We start from the raw sequence: 18,844 nt of genomic DNA on the forward strand, positions 1-18,844 counted from the left end.
TTCGTATAAATCTTTCACTGAGAGAGTTATCACTATTTGGCAATAAGCCAAAAATCAACTTATGTAATAATCTTAAAAAATTATCTTAGACTGTCTCAGGATATTCACACTTTCTAGGCAATGTCTCCTGCAATCAAATGAGGCCAGATGAATAAACATACTAGAAATGAAGGTGCCTTCCATGTTTTCTAATTTTTAAACTTCAAAACTTGTGATATTTGATACTGGTATGCAGAAGACTAATGAAAATAATGGCTATCAGATAATGGATGTTTACATTTAAGATTTTAACTATGAGAAGTTACTATTATTATTCTTACTTTACACAAGTAGAAAACTTGGAAGTTTAGGGAGTTTCCATATGTTACCCCAAGCCATAAAGCCAATAAGCAGCACGGCCAGATTTTGAATTATATATCTTACCCCAAAACCGTTTTTTTTTTAAATTAAAGTATAACTTACATTGTAACTCTAAACCCATTCTTAACCACTAATATAAAGGGTCTCTGAAACCGCATGATATAGATGGAAGAACACAATATATGGAATTACTAATTTAAAACTACAATGTAACCTCAATTGGTAATTCTCTTTGCAAAATGGGGTTACAACTTGCATCAACTAAAATTCAAGGTAGTCACATTAATTATATGAAACACTGAAAACATTTCAAGATACTGTTAAATAGTAATTTAATCAAATAGTAAAATTAATCCTAAAACCTCAAGAAGAAATATTCTTTTGGCATAAGACATTACTAGTTTAATTCAAGCTTGTGTAATTTTTAAACGGAAGAAATATAAAATAACTCATCTAAAATAAGGTTAAACATATTGGAAATGGAAGTAGGTCAAAATATTCTCAAATGCAATATTAACTATACCATCCTATGAGGAAACCTACCCAAAACCAACCATCTGACCAACAAAATACTGGGAGCTCTATTTAAAAGAGAGAAAGAGAATCTTGACCCTGAGGTAATATCAGGTGATAAAAACAGATTTGTCCTATTTATCTGAAATACTTATTGAACACGCAAGAGCAAATTAGTACAGAGTCAAGCATCCAAATGGTTCATACCAATTTCTTCAGGAAGATGAGTGAGTAGGTTCTCTCCAAGGCCTAGATGTGTGAGATTGGTAAGGTGACCAATGCCTCTGGGAAGGGTGGTCAACTGGTTGTTTGTCAAGACTAATTTCTAAAAGATTAACAAAATAAAAGATAGTTACACATGGATTTCCACTACTGATATAAATTTAAAATAATATATCTACTAAGCTGATAAGATAAATTAATAGGTAAATTAGATTAGGTAAGAATCACTCAATAAATTTTACTTTCAAAGTATATCGTTTGTTAGCAAGTGAAAAGTAAACATAAAACTCAGCTCTACTAAAAAAAAAAAAAAAAAAAAAAAAAACCTCAGCTCTACTGCTATAATAAAAATCTCTAATTAAAGAATTATATCAAATTCTTAAGAAAAATGTGCAGTTTGGAATGTACCCCCAAAACTTTAGTCATATAACTATAAAATCACCAGGATAATGTTTTACCTGTAAATCCTTAAGGTAAGCAATTTCATTTGGCAAGGATTCCAATTTGTTCTCCTCTAGATCCAATTCTCTTAACTTCCTAAGGTTTCCAAGACCATGGGGAAGCTTCTTTAGAAGATTGTTTGATAATATTAGAACCTAAGAGAAATTATTGATAGTGTTTGGTAATTCATGAAATGGAATTATATATTACCATTGGGTGGCTTAAATTTTATTAAACTGCTAATTTTCCAAAGAGTGAATATATATATTTTTTAAGATGTTATTTATTTATTTGACAGAGAGAGAGAGAGAGAGAGATCCTAAGTAGGCAGAGAGGCAGGCAGAGGGAGGGGGAAAAGATGCTCTCTCATCTGAGCAGAGAGCCTGATGTGGGGCTGGATCCCAGGACCCTGAGATCATGACCTGAGCTGAAGGCAGAGGCCTAACCCACTGAGCCACCCAGGCGCCCCCACAAATAGTGAATATTAAGATCAATGTTGTGCTCGTTTCGGCAGCACATATACTAAAATTGGAACGATACAGAGAAGATTAGCATGGCCCCTGTGCAAGGATGACACGCAAAATCGTGAAGCGTTCCATATTTAAAAAAAAAAAAAAAAAAAAAAGAGCAATGTTCACTATATAACATAAAACATTCAACTTACTATTCTTAAAAAAATCACCATAGCTATTGGAAATAAAAGATTTAACTGAAGTCAAAACTAATGAAAGCAAAAGTTTAATTTTACCCGTAACAAATAAAATGTAAAATTAACCACTTGTATTAAAATTCATATAGTTAATGTATTTTGATACTGAGTGGTTACCAAATGTGCATCTGATAGGAAATCACTTATTTATTCAAAACCTCTTACAAACCATCACTTTTAGGGAGGTGATGATTTCTAAACTGCCTATTTTAATACGCAATAATTATTATTTATGGTATATTTATTATATTGCAAACCATCCTCTAATATACTGAAGAGGGGAAAAAAGTACTTGAGAAAGACAGTCCCTGTTTCCAGAGAAATTACGGTGGTGGTGGCCGTATTAGGAAGATAACACCGAGTATGGGATAGTGGAAAAGAGCACTGAATGGAAAGACCTACATAAGATTCTGGTTGATGTTTTATGCCCACTTTTTTCCCTGCAAAGTGATACTACCTATAATAAAGTAAGCATACATAATAAAACCAGAAAAACCCAGTAGCTATTGAGTTTACCACTTGCAAGGCACTAAATGCATTGTCTGCATTTTTACATTTAATCCTAACTCCAATCTTCTGAGGAAAATACTATCATTTTCATTTCACAGCGGAGGAAACAGAAGCTTGGTCGAGTTAAATCCATAGAGATAAAAGTGGAATTGTACCCAGATCTGTCTTCGTTCAGAATTCATGCTTTTAACCACTACATATACTATTTGACCTTACTAAATAAAATAATTTTAAAAAGAAATTAGATTTTAAGAAAACATGGGATACAGAGGAAACTTTTAAAAATATGTATTTAGGTTGCCTAGGTGGCTCAGCTGAGTTAAGTAACTTGCCTTTAGCTCAGGTCATGATCCCAGAGTCCTGGGATCAAGTCCTGCATCAGGCTCTCAGCTCTGCCAGGAGTCTGCTTCTCCCTCTGACCCTCTCTGCTCTCATGTTCTCTCTCACTCTTTCTCACTCTCAAATAAATAAATAAAATCTTAAAAAAAAAAAAAACCATAAAAATATATATTAGTAGTAAGCTTTTTCATAAAGAGGACAAACATTCCAGTGACTCAGAAGCTGGAGAATTCATCCTTCACTAAGGAGGGGACAATAAGATGGATCTTTAATTATGGAAAATAATTTAAAAGGAAAAAAAGGAATGAGAAAAGGATACCGTAGATACTGAGAATAGTAAAACTAAATGTTCAGCAGTGCCTGGGTGGCTCAGTCGGTTGAGCGTAGGCCTTGGCTCAGGTCATAATCCAGGCATCCTGGGATGGAGCACTACATCGGGCTCCCTGCCCAGTGGGAAGCTTACTTTTCCTTCTCCCTATGCCTGCTGCTGCTCCCCCTGCTTGTGCTCCCTTCTCCCTCTCTGCCAAATAAATAAATAAAATCTTAAAACAAAAGATTAAACATATACAGAGCTAGAAACATGCACAAATTCCCAGCAAAGAAAATATCTAATTGGTTAAATAAGAGTATACTAGGTAATTAGGATGTAAAAGTGGGCCAGAATCATACGAAAGGTCCTCATTGCCAGTCTAAGGACACCATAATCATTCTGGTAGACATTAGTGCAAGATTCCTAAATAGAGTTAAGGGAAAAACTATGTTCTAAAAGACGCTAAATTTTAAAGACATTTCTTTTAAAGACACTTTGTAGTACTCAAACCTACCAACTTTTAATGGACAAGAGTAATTCAGAAGCACTGAGCCCAGATTAAGTAAATACCTCATCATCCTAATACAGTTTTATGTTTAAGAGAGCTCTAACATTTCTGGGGCACCTGGGTGGCTCAGTGGGTTAAAGCCTCTGCCTAGGGCTCAGGTCATGATCCCAGGGTCCTGGGATCGAGCCTCGCACAGGGCTCTCTGCTCAGCAGGGAGCCTGCTTCCTCCTCTCTCTCTCTCTCTCTCTCTCTCTCTGTCTGCTTCTCTGGCTACGTGTGATCTCTGTCAAATAAATAAATAAAATCTTAAAAAAAAAAAAGAGAACTCTAACATTTCTAATTATGATCTTCCTCCAGTAGAAATTGCTTATTTTAACTGGAAACTTTATAAGCAAGATGAATGCAGAAGGATCTAAGGAGTTTTAAATAAATGCTCTTTTATACTCACCTCAAGAGAAACAAGACCAGACACATCCTCAGGAATCTTTGTGAGCTGATTGGTGGCTAAATTCAACTCTACCATACTGGTCCAAGTTCCAAAATCCAAGGGAAGTGATGTCAACTGATTGTCCTGGCAAAGACAAAAAGAAGTAACCAAAGTAGAATGATAAATGAAAAAGCACCATATACATATACCTCTCTTTGGAAAGAAAATTCTTATTTAAACAAAAAACCCAATTCCCCTTTTTGATACCCAAATAAATAATGAAAAAGCAATGAAAAATCTAAACCTCCAAAGTAGTTTAACCTTTTTATTTTGAAGTTAAATTAGAAGTTTGTTCCTTATGTGACTATCTGTATTAGATACAGAAAAATATACTATATAGACCAACAATTGAGATTTCAAAGGTCCTGATGAAAAATAGGTTTTTCCCATTTCACAATAATATACAGAAATCATGGAATAAAATGTGGGTGCTCATGAGCACAATGGAAGAAGAAATACTGAATTACAGCCCATGAGGAAATCAGAGAAACATAGCAATTCTGGAGACACGGAGCAATAAAGGAGGAGAGGAAAAAAATCTTACGAAGATAGCAAATTAAATCATTAAAACACTAACTGATAGTATCGCCAATTTTACTTTAAAAATCCATAAGAGGGGCACCTGGGTGGCTCAGTGGGTTAAAGCCTCTGCTTTCAGCTCAGGTCATGATCCCGGGGTCCTGGGATCGAGCCCCGCATCGGGCTCTCTGCTCCGCGGAGAGCCTGCTTCCTTCTCTCTTTCCCTGCCTGCCTCTCTTTCCTACTTGTGACCTCTGTCAAATAAATAAATAAAATCTTTGAAAAAAAACATTTAAAAATTTAAAAAATAAAAATCCATAAGATATGGCAAAAATACATTTCTCATTGAATAATAAAAACAGATGATGAAACAATATGATCCAATTTTGCTTAAAAATTAAATATAGCTACATGCAGAAAAAACTGTGAACTATATACCAGTGACTGACTATTTTTCTTCCTGCTTCCTTAAATCTACATATAAAATACATTTTCATCAATCACAACTCTTACCACAGTGTATTTGTTGGGAGCTATTTGTATCAAGAGAGAACCATCAGTACCCCTGATGCATGCCAATGTGTTAACAGTGATGCTACCTCAAGAGGTAGGATTATTTTATGTCCTTCTTGTTAATTTGTATTTTAAATTTTTCTGCAATACACATGAATTACTTGTCTCATTTTGCACAAAATAATTGGTAAGATTAATTCCAAGTAGCAAACATCCATTTGAAAACCAAGTTTTTCTTTTATTATAATATTTACATTTACTACCTATTCATTATAACACAAACTTATTAACTCTAGTAGCTTGATAAAGCATTTTCATTAAAAAAAAATTTACTACTGGTGTTTATAAGGAGGAAAGTATCAGGTTTCATTTTGACTTCTTTCAAAAAAAATTTTATTAAACAGCTGTCATGCTATTGAAGAAAAATTAAGGCAAAGCTCTAGGCAAAGTGTTATTTCACTGAAAACAAGCCTTTCCAAGCTAATGTTAAAGTAAAATCATATCCATAAAAATGTATCACCAAATGCAGAAAACTAATGAACACCTGGACTACTGTGTTCCAAGACTCTTATTACAAAGATAACATTCAGAATAAATACGATTACCACTACTAAATCTCATTTAAGTGAAACAATAAACAATAATTTTATACCTGTTTAAGATTATGTAAGATTATCTTGAATTCCCACTAGCTTACTTATTACATACCTCTAAGGAATTATCATAAAAGATACATATATTTACAAGTATACAGAGAATCAATAAATTCTACATTTAGACTATAGTTCATAAAGACCCACAATTATGTTGAAATAGTTCATCAAAGATAAAAGCCTGTAGTATAATACAATAGAACACTTACACCTGGAAGCAGGAAATCTCTGTCCCCTGGATTCCTACACCTCAGCGACAAATTAGCTATATGGCCAATTTACTTTTTACCTCTGGGCCTAAAGTTTGTTCACTATAAACAAAATCACTGGAAAAAAATCAGGCTTCATTTCTTTCTTCCTTTTTCTTTCTTTCATTTCTTTCCTTTTTTTATTACAAATGTGAAACTCATTCACTGTAGAGAATACAGATATGCAAGAAGAAACTAAAGATCACCCATCAGAAGAAAACATTTGTAAATTATATACCTGATAAGGGGTTAATATCCAAAATATATGAAGAACTCCTATAACTCAACAGCACATACTATGCAGCCATCAAAAAAACCCCGAAATCTTGCCATTTGCAACAATGGGGATAGAACTAGAGGGCATTAAGCTAAGTAAAATAAGTCAATCAGAGGAAGACAATTATCATATGCTCTCTCTGGTATGAGGAATTTGAGAGGCAGGGTGAGGAGTTGTGGGGTAAGGGAGGGGAAAAAAATGAAACGAGATGGGACTGGGAAGGGAGACAAAACATAAGAGACAATCTCAGGAAACAAACTGAGGGTTGCTGGGTGGGGTGGGGGTAGGGATAAGGTGGCTGGGTAATGGACATTGGGGAAGGTTTGCGCTGAGTACTGTGAATTGTGTTAAGACTGATAATTCACAGAGCTGTACCCCTGAAGCAAATACATTATATGTTAGTAAAATAAAAAATAGGCAGAGGATGCAAACAGACTTTTCCCCAAAGATGACATACAGATAAATGGCAACAAGCACATGAAAAGATGCTTAACATCACTAATCATCAGGGAAATGCAAATCAAAACCACAATGAGCTATCACCTCATACCTGTCAGAATGGCTGTTCTCTAAAGGCAAGAAATAACAAGTGCTGGTGATACTAAAAAAAAAAAAAGAGGGGGGACCTTTGCGCACTATTGGTGGGGATGTAAGTGGGTGCAGCCACTATAGAAAACCATATAAAGGTTCCTCAAAATATTAAAAACAGAACTAGCATACAATTCAGCAATCCCACTCTTTGGTATTTACCTGAAGAAAATGAAAACACTAACTCAAAAACATATATGCACCCCCATGTTCATCACAGCATTATTTAAAACAGCCAAGATATGGAAATATGGAAGCAACCTAAGTGTTCACGGATGAATGAAGAGATAAAGAAATTTCAGCACACACGCGCGCACACACACACACACACACACACACACACACGACAGTATTAAGCCATAAAAAAGAATGACATCTTGTTTGTGACAATGGGAATGGACTATCAGAGCAGCATGCTCAGTGAAATAAGTCAGATGGAGAAAGACAAATACCTCTTATTTATGGAATCAAAACAAACACCAAGCTCAAAGATAAAAAGAAAAGATTGATGGTTGCCAGAGGTAAAGGTTAGGAGGTGGCAAACTGGGTAAAGGGAATCCAATGGTATAAACTTTCCAGATTAAGTCAGTCATGGGGATGTAAGATACAGCATGGCAACTATAGTTAATAATATTGTATTACGTATCTAGAAGTCGTTAGGAAAGTAAATCTTAAATTGTCATCACAGAAAAAATATTCTGTAACAACGTATGGTGATGAATATTAACTAGACTTAGTGTGGTGATCATTTTCCAATATACAAATATTGAATATTATGTTGTACAACTAAAACTAATATAATGTTATATCAATTATTCCTCAATAAAAAAGATCATCCTTAAAGTAATTATGGTATTTAAAGAAACATATTTTAATAAATTCTGGCTATAGGGGCACCTGGGTGGCTCAGTGGGTTAAAGCCTCTGCCTTCCGCTCAGGTCATGATCCCGGAGTCCTGGGATCAAGCCCCACGTCCGGCTCTCTGCTCAGCAGGGAGCCTGCTTCCTCCTCTCTCTCTGCCTGCCTCTCTGCCTCCTTGTGATCTCTGTCCATCAAATAAATAAATAAATATTTAAAAAAATAAATTCTGGCTATATACACATATAAATCTATAGATACTTAATATATTTAAGCACATTAAGAACAGTTTTTAAAAACTGTATGGATGCTTTAACAATTTTGACTGCTTTAACTTTTTCCTACTAAATAGAGAATGTTTCAACTGGTATTAATATTCTTCTAATTGAGTATTAATTCAACTGGTATTAATATTCTTGTAATCTTGAGTATTATTTTTAATGACTTCATAGTATTAACAGTGTATCAAAGATACACTATTACAAAATGAAAGCTTTGTTAGGTTGGTACCAATTAAATAGAAAATTCTACAGTAAATATCCCTACAACTATGCTTTCATGGATATTTATGATTATTTCTTTCAGATAAAGTGCTAAGAGTATGCAAGGCTCTAAGATAATTTGTTATCTAATACAAATTGTCCTGATGTATCATTATCAGTTTAGACTCCATCAGCAAGTAACAAGTAAGTGTTATCCATACTAATAAAGAAAGCACAAATATTAGTATAAGTACTAATAATAGCAGCTTTTCTCCCCCTCAAAACAAAGAGAGGCTTACCTTCATATTCAGCTTACTTAATACTTTTGCTCTGGAGAAAATTCCAAATGGGATTTTGTTGATTCGATTGTGTTCCATGTTCAGGGAATAGATGGTGGAAAACTGAGATGGACCACCTACTGGGTATAACTGGAAGCAATTTCTAGCCAAGGTCAAACTATTCAGTTTCACAAGACTTGATAAAAGACTCTGTAAACAAAATAAACATACAAATTAGAATTGTAACAAGATTATTCCATAGAATACAGAGCAGCAGTCACAAATGCCTCCAAGGGCCTTCATGTAACAAATGACAGAGACTCCTTGTTGGGCTAGCTCTGTGATACCTTAGAGGGAGGACAATCACTACTCAGCTCTAGCTAACTATTGCCTTATAGGAATATGGAACAAACAGATTTCCAGATTTTACAGGAAACAGAAAAACTCATATAAAATCTGATTTTTATTCCTTGGCTTTAGCTTATATAGAACACTATAAAGAAGGGGGACCTGGGTGGCTTAGTCAGTTAAGTGTCTCTTTTGATTTTGGCTCAGGTCATGACTTCAGGGTCATGAGACTGAGCCATGTTGACTGTGGAGCCTGCTTGGGATTCTTTCTCTCTCCTTCTGCCCCTCCCTCACCTCCCCCCTCTAAAAAACAAAGCACCAAAAAAACCCCACTCTATAAAGAAAATATGTCTGAGGGTAAGAGGTATCTCAAGTGGTCAGTTTGAGAACCTTATAGAGCATAATCTCTGACATCACACGGTCCTGAGTCTGAGTCCTGGCTCTGCCACTTGCTATGAGACCAACCCTATTCAGGTCCGAGTTAATTATCCTCTAAATTATTATTAAGATTAACATAATACTGACTCAGAGTAAGTTGTTATTCAGTAATTTAATGGCTCCTTTAAAGAATACTAAATTCAGAAGATAACACTTCCTGATATTATGTAATAGTGTTTTTCCATATGGTAAGATTTCAGAGGGAAATATGCATCTATCAAACAAGTATTTACTACAGATACTACCCCCAAATCCCCTCACTTCAGCCTCCCACCATGTAACCGCAGTGCTAGAGTTTAGGTATTACAAAAGAAACTCTGCCATTAAAATGACTAAAACCTATTTAGAGAAATAAAGCACAAAGATGGGGAAAAGAAAACAACACATAACTTATATAATCAATAATAAATTATATGTAATATAATCATATTATCTTGCTTTCTAAGTCTGCTTGAAGGAAGAACATCAGCTTGTTAGAAATGTAGACCTTTCAGTGCTATTCCTACCAAATTGATATGAATCTTAAGATTCCCAAGTGATTTGTATGCACACTAATGTTTGAGAAACACTGGTATAGGCTATAAAACAACTCTGAATCCTAGATCTATTTTTCAGTGGCTTGTGACTTTGGGCAAACTATTTCTCCAAACCTTAATCTGTTCATTTGTAAAATGATGATGCCTTGTTTTGTTAAACTGTAGTGAAGACATTTTAAAGAGATAAAATACATAAATAGCTTTACAATCTCTAGCTTATAGTAAGTGCTTAAATTTTAAGTCCCTTCTCTAAATTTAAAGAAAAGAAGAAATACTAGAGTAACTGGAAAAGCAGGAAGGAGACTGAGAGTGAGCTAGATCTTGAAGGATGAAAAAAAAATTAAAATATTAGGAGAAGTAGTAGAAACATTCTGGATTGAAGTAAAGACCCAATCAGAGAGGAAACAAGCCGTGTGAGGTATGTATGTGTGTATATTTTAAACAATGTTCAAATATCAGCTGTATACCAGGAGGAAACTGAAGACTTAGTACTTGAGGTGTCAGTAGGATCAGCTGAAAGAATGAAATAACTATGTAATTGAAGGTATAATTATATGGTGAACTGAAACTTGTTCTTTATGCTAAACGTTAAGAAGCTTTCAACATTTGTCTACTGATGTACACAGATAAAAGGAAAAGCTCAGGTAAGAGTGCTGAGAACTATTTTGCATGGCAGTCAATTCTGGGAAAATGCCTATATCCTACTTTACTGAAAGTACATGAAATTCGGAGTCTCATGGTAAAAACTTTTTTCATTATTCTTACACGTAGCTAACTTTACTGACATTCTTTGAAAAAAACTGCAGAAATCTGAAAAGAGGCAACAACAAGGCAACTCTCCAACCTTTCGCTCTTAGGGCATATAATGAAGTTGCTTATCAATTCCTTAAAGTCAGACACATCTGGATCCCCATCCTAGGTCTTCCACTTACCAGTTACGTGGCCTTTGGTGAATTAGGCAATCAGTATATTTCTTACAGTACTCTCAGGAAAATAAGGTACAAATCAGGCTAAAAACGTAACTTAAGTCTTATTACCCTTCCTGTTTGATAATACCCCAATAATTACTACAATTACAGTGAAGACTCAAATGGGATAACCCATGTAGAATCCCTAGCCTTACACCTTGACCATATGTACTTAGATTTAATAAGTTCCTTTTCCTTCTATGTGTCTACATTAAAACTAGTCCATTTTCAGATAGTCATCAAAAAACCAAAAAACTATATGGTCATTTTGCCAGTTCTGATTTCAGCAATGAACCCCAATTGAAAACCACTTTCCTGATTGTGCATGCCTCACCCAGCTTGAATGTCTAGTTAAGTGCTGTCTAATGGATTTTGTTGTTTTCTTTATTGTGCTTATTATAAATGCAGATAATTACATATTTGCATTAGGAATATGGTGTTTCCAACGCACACAGACTCCTTTTAAATAAGACTTAATCCTTTCCCAGATTTGGACAGGACCAATCATCAAGGGCTTCCCTCATAGCTTCTCCATCTGAAAAAAAGGCCACTTTAAATATGTGCATGTGGGAATGAAAACGCATAAATATTGTGTACACACACACAGAGACACTTCTTCCACAGCCAGACTGAAGAGAGCTGTCTTCTTTCTAATTCTTTTACTAAAAGTAAATCTTGACTAATTTTAGTCACAAAATATTATATATGAAACTTTGTGTCCTAAGAGGTACCAAATAACTATTAGTTTTCCTTCACTGATAATTAGATATAAAAATAAATTTTAAATTTTCTCACTTCTTGAAATTTAATATACACCCAATCTTTATGTTCAGCCTGACACTGTAAAAGCAGTCAATTTTACTGAAACTCACAAATCACACCTAAAAAAATCCCAGTGAGGTCTAATTATTGTAATTACTGTTAGAAAAAGAGGTGACTTTAAACAATAGAACCCCACCCATCACCATTCTAAATTACCACTAGGGAGAAAGACAAAAATCCAGACAGTCTAGTTGTCAGGGCTATCTCTACAATCTGTGGATTCTATTCTTAATCCCGTTTAAACTGCAGGTGAGATACCTTCACAGCAGTTTTAGTGAACTGGTCCATCTTAGCAAATACAATCCTGAAAAACTGATATTTGTATTCTGATCAAAGGTTTTCTAAAAACCCAAACACCCAGAATAAGAGAAGCAAAATTAATAGGTACTTTTTTCTGTATCCCTATAGAAACAAATCAATCATATACATTTATTTTATAAACTGTTACAAGCCTATAGCTTTATATACTCAAACTGTTCTTTATAAATCATATCTAAAAACATTTGTCCAACATACCTTTATTTTTTTTCCTTTTAGTATCTTTATTAATATATAATGTATTATTAGCCCCAGGGGTACAGGTCTGTGAATCGCCAAGCACCTTTATTTTTAATTCAAATACACACATACACACACACAGAAAAACTAGAAATAAAGAGTCACTTATAAAAAGCATTTTTAACTATTAGGACAAAAGGTGTTTTGCAAAGCTTAATCAGTAAGCCACAAGTCAATTCTTTTGTTAGAATAATACAGTAAGACATAATGCTTGAATAACCGTAAGCAAACATACAAGTTGTGGGTATGCTAAAATAATAATACATAGCAAAAGAATAAAATAAAAGAGTACTGCATTCTGCCCAAAATAAACAAAAATATTTTTTCATAGAACAAAACCCAAATTAAAAATAATGTGTTAAGAAGTAACAAAATTTGGTGACTGGTATATGCTAAAAAAGCTTTAATATTATTGTATAAACAGGGTAATAATCTGGATCATGGAAGTGTTACAGCTAATATTAACATGATTAATAAATAGTGTGTTCTATATAGCGTATTCTTTTCATGAACCGTATTTTCTATAGCACTTTTTAAAATAACCGAATTGGGTGGGGTAAGTTGAGTTTTAAAACCAACCATACAACTTTTCCTTAATAGCTGCTACTGTCAGTTCCAAAATGATGTGAGAAAAATTTACATGATGATTACAATGTGAATGTAGCAAACTGATTTCTCACTCTGGTTTCTCCCTTCTATATAGAAAAAAGAAAAAATTAGTATGTTCCTATAATCATACCTATTCTTTTTTCTCTGGAGTATTTATTTTAGTGGTGGCTAAATGTCTGTAGCATACTCATTATTTAAACAATCTCAATAATCAAATTATCCACCCAGCTGTAAAGATTTACCACCTCTCACCTCTGGTAGAGCAGAAATGTTATTGTTCTCTAAATTTAGCTCTTCAAGGGCACTGCATTTTGCCAGTGATCTGGGTATTGCTGACAGTCTGTTGTATCTCAGACCAAGACGACTTAAACTGGACAGGTTTCCTGTGAATAAAAAAAAGAATTTTTTTTTAATCTGATAAACCTGTTAAATTCCTTTCTGACTTCAAATTTCAACTGCTGGTATCAGGTTTAAATGTCACATGTAGTGTAGCCAGCCTCTAGTTTTAAATTAAACAATATTACCAGCGTTACAGAATTATGGATGTAGATGCTTGTGTCACACTTAACTTTTGGAGACAAATATTGTGATGTCTTTTAACTTTCATCATCTTTTTTTCTTTTTTTAAAGATTTTATTTATTTATTGAATACAGAGAGAGAGAGAGAGATCACAAGTAGGCAGAGAGGCAGGCAGAGAGAGAGGGGGAAGCAGGCTCCCCCCTGAGAAGACAGCTGGACCTGAGCCAAAGGTAGAGGCTTAACCTACTGAGCCACACAGGCACCCCAACTTTCTGAAGTGTGCTCATTTCTTTATTTTTGCTTTGATCATTTTTCAAAAAGTTGCTGAATAACCTTCTTTCTTAGAGGTAGCACCATTACAATACTTACAGAAAACATTTATTAGCTTATAGCATAAATTAAGCTTTGAAACCCTAGGAGGGCAGTCACTATGCCTCATAATTCTATCTAGTTATCATTCATCTGCATTTTTCCCTCTTGCTGAAGAAATCAGTGATTCAAGTTATAAGAAACCACTATATCAAGCTAATTTTTACTCTTTACATCTTCAAGGGAAAAACTCATCATTGATAATGAAAATATTCTGATAATTAAATACTGTTAAGTATAGCCAGCTATAATGCAGAAAAACTTGGCAAACATTTCAATTCCTGTAGGAATTGTAATTGGAATTATTCCAGAGGTATACTATTTTAATTTACTTTACTTTCTTATAATAGTGTCTGGAAACTGGGCCAAGAGTTTGCTGGTTCTATTTAAGTAAGACTCCATTAGGCAGAAAACTGAATTTAAAGGCAACAATAAAAATTATCACTTAGCAAAGACAAGTTAATTTTGTGTTTAAAATGCTTTCTAAACTGCGGTGCTGGGGTGGCTCAGTCAGTTAAGCGGCTGCCTTTGGCTCAGGTCATGATCCCAGGGTCCTGGGATCGAGCCCCACGTTGGGCTCCCTCCTCAGTGGAGAGTCTGGTTCTCCCTCTTCCTCTGCCTGCCACTCTGCCTACTTGCGCTTGCTTGCTCTGTCAAATAAATAAAATCTTAAAAAAAAAAAAAAGAAAAAAAGGGGCACCTGGGTGGCTCAGTGGGTTAAAGCCTCTGCCTTCAGCTCAGGTCATGATCCTAGGGTCCTGGGATCAAGCCCCACGTCGGGCTCTCTACTCCTCGGGGAGCCTGGCTTCCCCCTCTCTCTCTGCCTGCCTCTCTGCCTACTTGGGATCTCTCTCTGTGTGTCAAATAAGTAAATAAAATCTTTAAGAAAAAAGAAAAAAATACTTTCTAAATTAGTGAAGGATGTTTCTTTCACTAAATCTTTCTAATGAAATCCTGGTAAGATATGTCAATTTCTCAGTGAGGGAAAAACAAGCTGAGGATTAGATGACTTTCCAAAGCCCCGAAGAATTTAGAGATTAGAAGTAAGGGCAAGAACACTGTTATCACTGCACTATGACACTGAATATGATACAAATGTTTCTCGAAAGTTGGGTCTGCAGAAAATAAAATAATCTGCTTTGTGGTGAAGTATAATTATATTCATATTTGTAGTGGCAAAAAAAAAAAACAGGGACAACCCTTTTATTCAAGGATATATGAAGAATTATTTAAACTGGAGACACCACAGTGTCAGAGACAAGAATTCTGTGTTATCTATGTGACTCGGGGCAAGTTACTTAACTGAATCTATTTCCTCATCTATAAAGTGGGGATACCAAATACTTGATAGGGTTGTCTAAAGGTTAAATACAACATGTGTAAGATATGTAGCACAATGACCAGTACATACATTCAAACATGACTTTATTCTGTACTATATTTTATACCTATAAAATTATGTTACAAAAAAATTTTAAGATGTCAAAGACTATGATGTTAGGTGCATACAAAATTATGTATTTTGTATGATCTCAACAATGTAAAAAAAACAAGTAGAAAAGAATGGAAAGAAAACATTCAAACTAAGTCCATTTAAAAACATTTTGATAAAGAAAAAGCGTAATTATGAAGTCATTTTAATTTAAAAGACTGCAATATCTTTATACCATTCATTCATTTGAATGAATATTTTACATCATGGAGACATTTTATACTAACGTAGAGGTAAGAACATTCAGACATTTTACATTGTGAGGCTTATCTTCTCCATAAAGTGTAGATATGAGCTAAATTATGAAAAAACAGAGCACAGTGGTTTGAATTCTTAAACAAGCACCCTGATTAAAAAAAGAGATGAAAAAACACCTAAGAAGCAGCTTATTATAAGTTTCTTATAAGAAGAGCCATCTGAACGTAAGATAATGTGGAGAGACTTATCAAAGCCACCACCTAGAGTTAGTGGCAAAACTAGGATCGAACTCAGCTGGCTCCCTGCAACAAGTAATCATTCTTCAAGATTTTCACAAACTGTGCTCCAGTTAGCTTGCCACCTCTTGACACAGAAGCGTATGTTCATTCTTACTCCCAGGCTATTTGTCCATACTACTGTGCTGATGGAAAGCATTTTTATTCCATTCTGAGTCCAACACACTTCTTCGTGAAGCCTTCCCTGGCCATTCTATCAAGATTTCATGGATCTCCCCATAAATCGGACTCATGACTGCATATTGTTTTCACTATAAAATGGCATCTAATTATACTTGTTTTTATGTTGTCAGTCATTTCATAGATTAGAAACCTTCCCCCAACAGGCTGAAAACCCTTTAAGTAAGAAGCCTTATATATTTCCATCTCCCCAGAGAATGTTTCAGTGCTAATAAGCCCACAGCAGGCATTCATTCATATTTTCTTAATTAACTGCAGAAGCTAAAGCATTTTCACTATTTATCCTTCTCTCCATTAGGAACAAAATGTTTAATCTTAAAACTGTATGAGGTGCTTTTCTTTGACCCGTTCTCATTTTAAAAGAGGGAGGGAAGGAAGGAATCAGTATTTTATCATTTGCCTATCCCATGCCCACTATAGCTACAACAAGGCCGGTAATGGTGGACATTTTACTACAAGCAGTAATAATATCTGATTTTAAAGAATTTCAAAAATCTTATGGTAAAATTTTAACTTGATGTATGAAGTTGAAGACAGAAAAGGCAGTCAACCTTAGTGGGGGGGGGAAAAAAACAATGGAAGACAGGCCATCCCTTTCTTTCCTTCATACCACCGCTTACCCTATGGAAGAAGCCTGGTTCAATGTAAAATGGCTGAAGCATTTACCAAGGAGTCTCTGCAATCTGCCAGAAGAGTAGCACAAAGACCCCATATTTTTGCTCGAACTGACATCTCTCATTCAGTCACGGTTTAGAGCAGAGCAGCACACAAATTGAGTTTTTTTTTTTTTAAAGATTTTATTTATTTATTTGACAGAGAGAAATCACAAGTAGATGGAGAGGCAGGCAGAGAGAGAGAGAGGGATGCAAGCTCCCTGCTGAGCAGAGAGCCCGATGAGGGACTCGATCCCAGGACCCCGAGATCATGACCTGAGCCAAAGGCAGCGGCTTAACCCACTGAGCCACCCAGGTGCCCCACAAATAGAGTATTTTAAACACGATTTATTCTCATTAAAACCTAAAAGCTTTCTCTAATAACAAAGATGAGTATAACAAATTCTAAATACTTATCAACTCAAAAGCCCAATAGAACCAGATTCCCAAAATTTCTCTTCGAAAAGCAAAATAACTCTTGAACTTCTCACTTTTAAAATCAGAACAGGTTTCTAGAATTTAAAAATGACATGAAAATAATGTAATGAAACTGCCACATGACTTTATCTAGTACTAAAATTAGTGGTTATTTAAACAAAAATAGTACTTCCATCTTTACTAAACCTTTTCTTTCCTTTTTTTCCCCTTTCCCCCACCTTTTTTGTTGGTGTAGTAGAAATTGAACTTTAAAAAATGCAACCTAGGAAAATATGCTATTCTGATGAGAAACTCATGTGTGCAAAGCTCTTATCACTTTACTGAGAGCATGGCACGTTAAGTCATCCACATTTTGCCAAAATCCATGACTCTCAACAAAATAAAAGAGGTGAAAAAAATTAAGGATAAAATACCCAAATTCTCTTGTGCAAGGAAAAAAGCTGGACATCAGATGTGTGACATTTTCTTTCAGTGATTGGTTTTACCATAAACTGAACTGCAACCGAGAAATCAAGCCATGGCTTGCTTTATTGTTGAGCTACGTGACTAAGAAATAAAATCAACATTGCTGAGCTTCTGTGTATAAATGTAGGCTGATCACTGCCACTCACTGGCATTTAGCTTTTAAGTGCTTAACTTTGACTGTAAGTTGTTCTGTGCTCTGCTCTGACAGCTTGCTTTTCTTAGGCTGTCAGATTTTTAAATTACAGCAACATCAAATGGCTATGAATTAAAATTAGATGCTTTCAATTTCAGCAAATATAATCAGCATCTTTAGGTTAATTCAGTATAACTTGAGTGAAACTCAACTCAAATGATCTTAATTTTATTTTAACAAAGTAGCAAAAAAAAAAAAAAAAAATCAACAGAACAGGCACACAGCTCTAACAATGAAAATAATGGTTTTTTTTCCAGGAACACTGAACCAAAAAACTGAAAGCAAACTGAAAAGCAAGCAATATATTCTTAAATGTCAAAAACCCAAAAGAATGCCACCATTAAAAAGAAAACTAGTCGGGCGCCTGGGTGGCTCAGTGGGTTAAGCCGCTGCCTTCGGCTCAGGTCATGATCTCAGGGTCCTGAGATTGAGCAGAGAGCCTGCTTCCTCCTCTCTTTCTCTCTGCCTGCCTCTCTGCCTACTTGTTCTCTCTCTCTCTCTCTGTCAAATAAATAAATAAATAAAATCTTTTAAAAAAAAAGAAAACTAGTAAAGTTGTTATATGAATCTGAACTGTAATTACCTAAAACCTAATTACTTAAACTCTACTTGTTGATATAACCATACTGTATCATTTCTTCAGAGCCCAGTGCAATAAAAGACCTCTGTGAATTGTTCTGTGCTCCAGCCTTGAAGGCAAGTTCTTGTTGCAGATTTCTCTCTTCATCTCATTTGAGAAGAAATAGAAAACAAAAAGTTTTTCCTACTTGAGACCTCTAACCTCCCCCCCTCTCACCCATAGTTTCATAAAATCACCACAGATCACAGGAGATTTAACATACCAACTTCACAGTTTGAAACAAAATGACTGCTGTAATGAAGTTTAATATTTTTCTTTCGTTCATAACTGACTCTTGAATTAGAAAATATTTACATGAAAGAGAAT

General features: G+C 34.9%; 1 protein-coding gene and 1 non-coding gene across 3 annotated transcripts in view; one reads left to right on the forward strand and one right to left on the reverse strand.

Annotated features, from left to right (window-relative positions):
• The window catches only part of SHOC2 (SHOC2 leucine rich repeat scaffold protein), a 101,844-nt gene that overhangs the window by 2,561 nt on the left and 80,439 nt on the right, over positions 1-18,844 (reverse strand). For both annotated transcript variants that reach the window (XM_059173221.1, XM_059173220.1), the window contains exons 4-8: positions 13,347-13,477; positions 8,837-9,025; positions 4,361-4,483; positions 1,554-1,691; positions 1,081-1,198 (exon numbers count right to left, since the gene is read on the reverse strand). In XM_059173221.1, the coding sequence (XP_059029204.1) occupies positions 1,081-1,198; positions 1,554-1,691; positions 4,361-4,483; positions 8,837-9,025; positions 13,347-13,477 (699 nt within the window). The remainder of the gene's footprint in view (positions 1-1,080; positions 1,199-1,553; positions 1,692-4,360; positions 4,484-8,836; positions 9,026-13,346; positions 13,478-18,844) is intronic.
• Positions 2,035-2,141, forward strand: LOC131830911 (U6 spliceosomal RNA). The gene has a single exon (XR_009353444.1). It is a non-coding gene; the product is annotated as a U6 spliceosomal RNA (small nuclear RNA).

Source organism: Mustela lutreola, chromosome 4, assembly GCF_030435805.1.
Source record: "Mustela lutreola isolate mMusLut2 chromosome 4, mMusLut2.pri, whole genome shotgun sequence".
NCBI lineage: Eukaryota > Metazoa > Chordata > Mammalia > Carnivora > Mustelidae > Mustela > Mustela lutreola.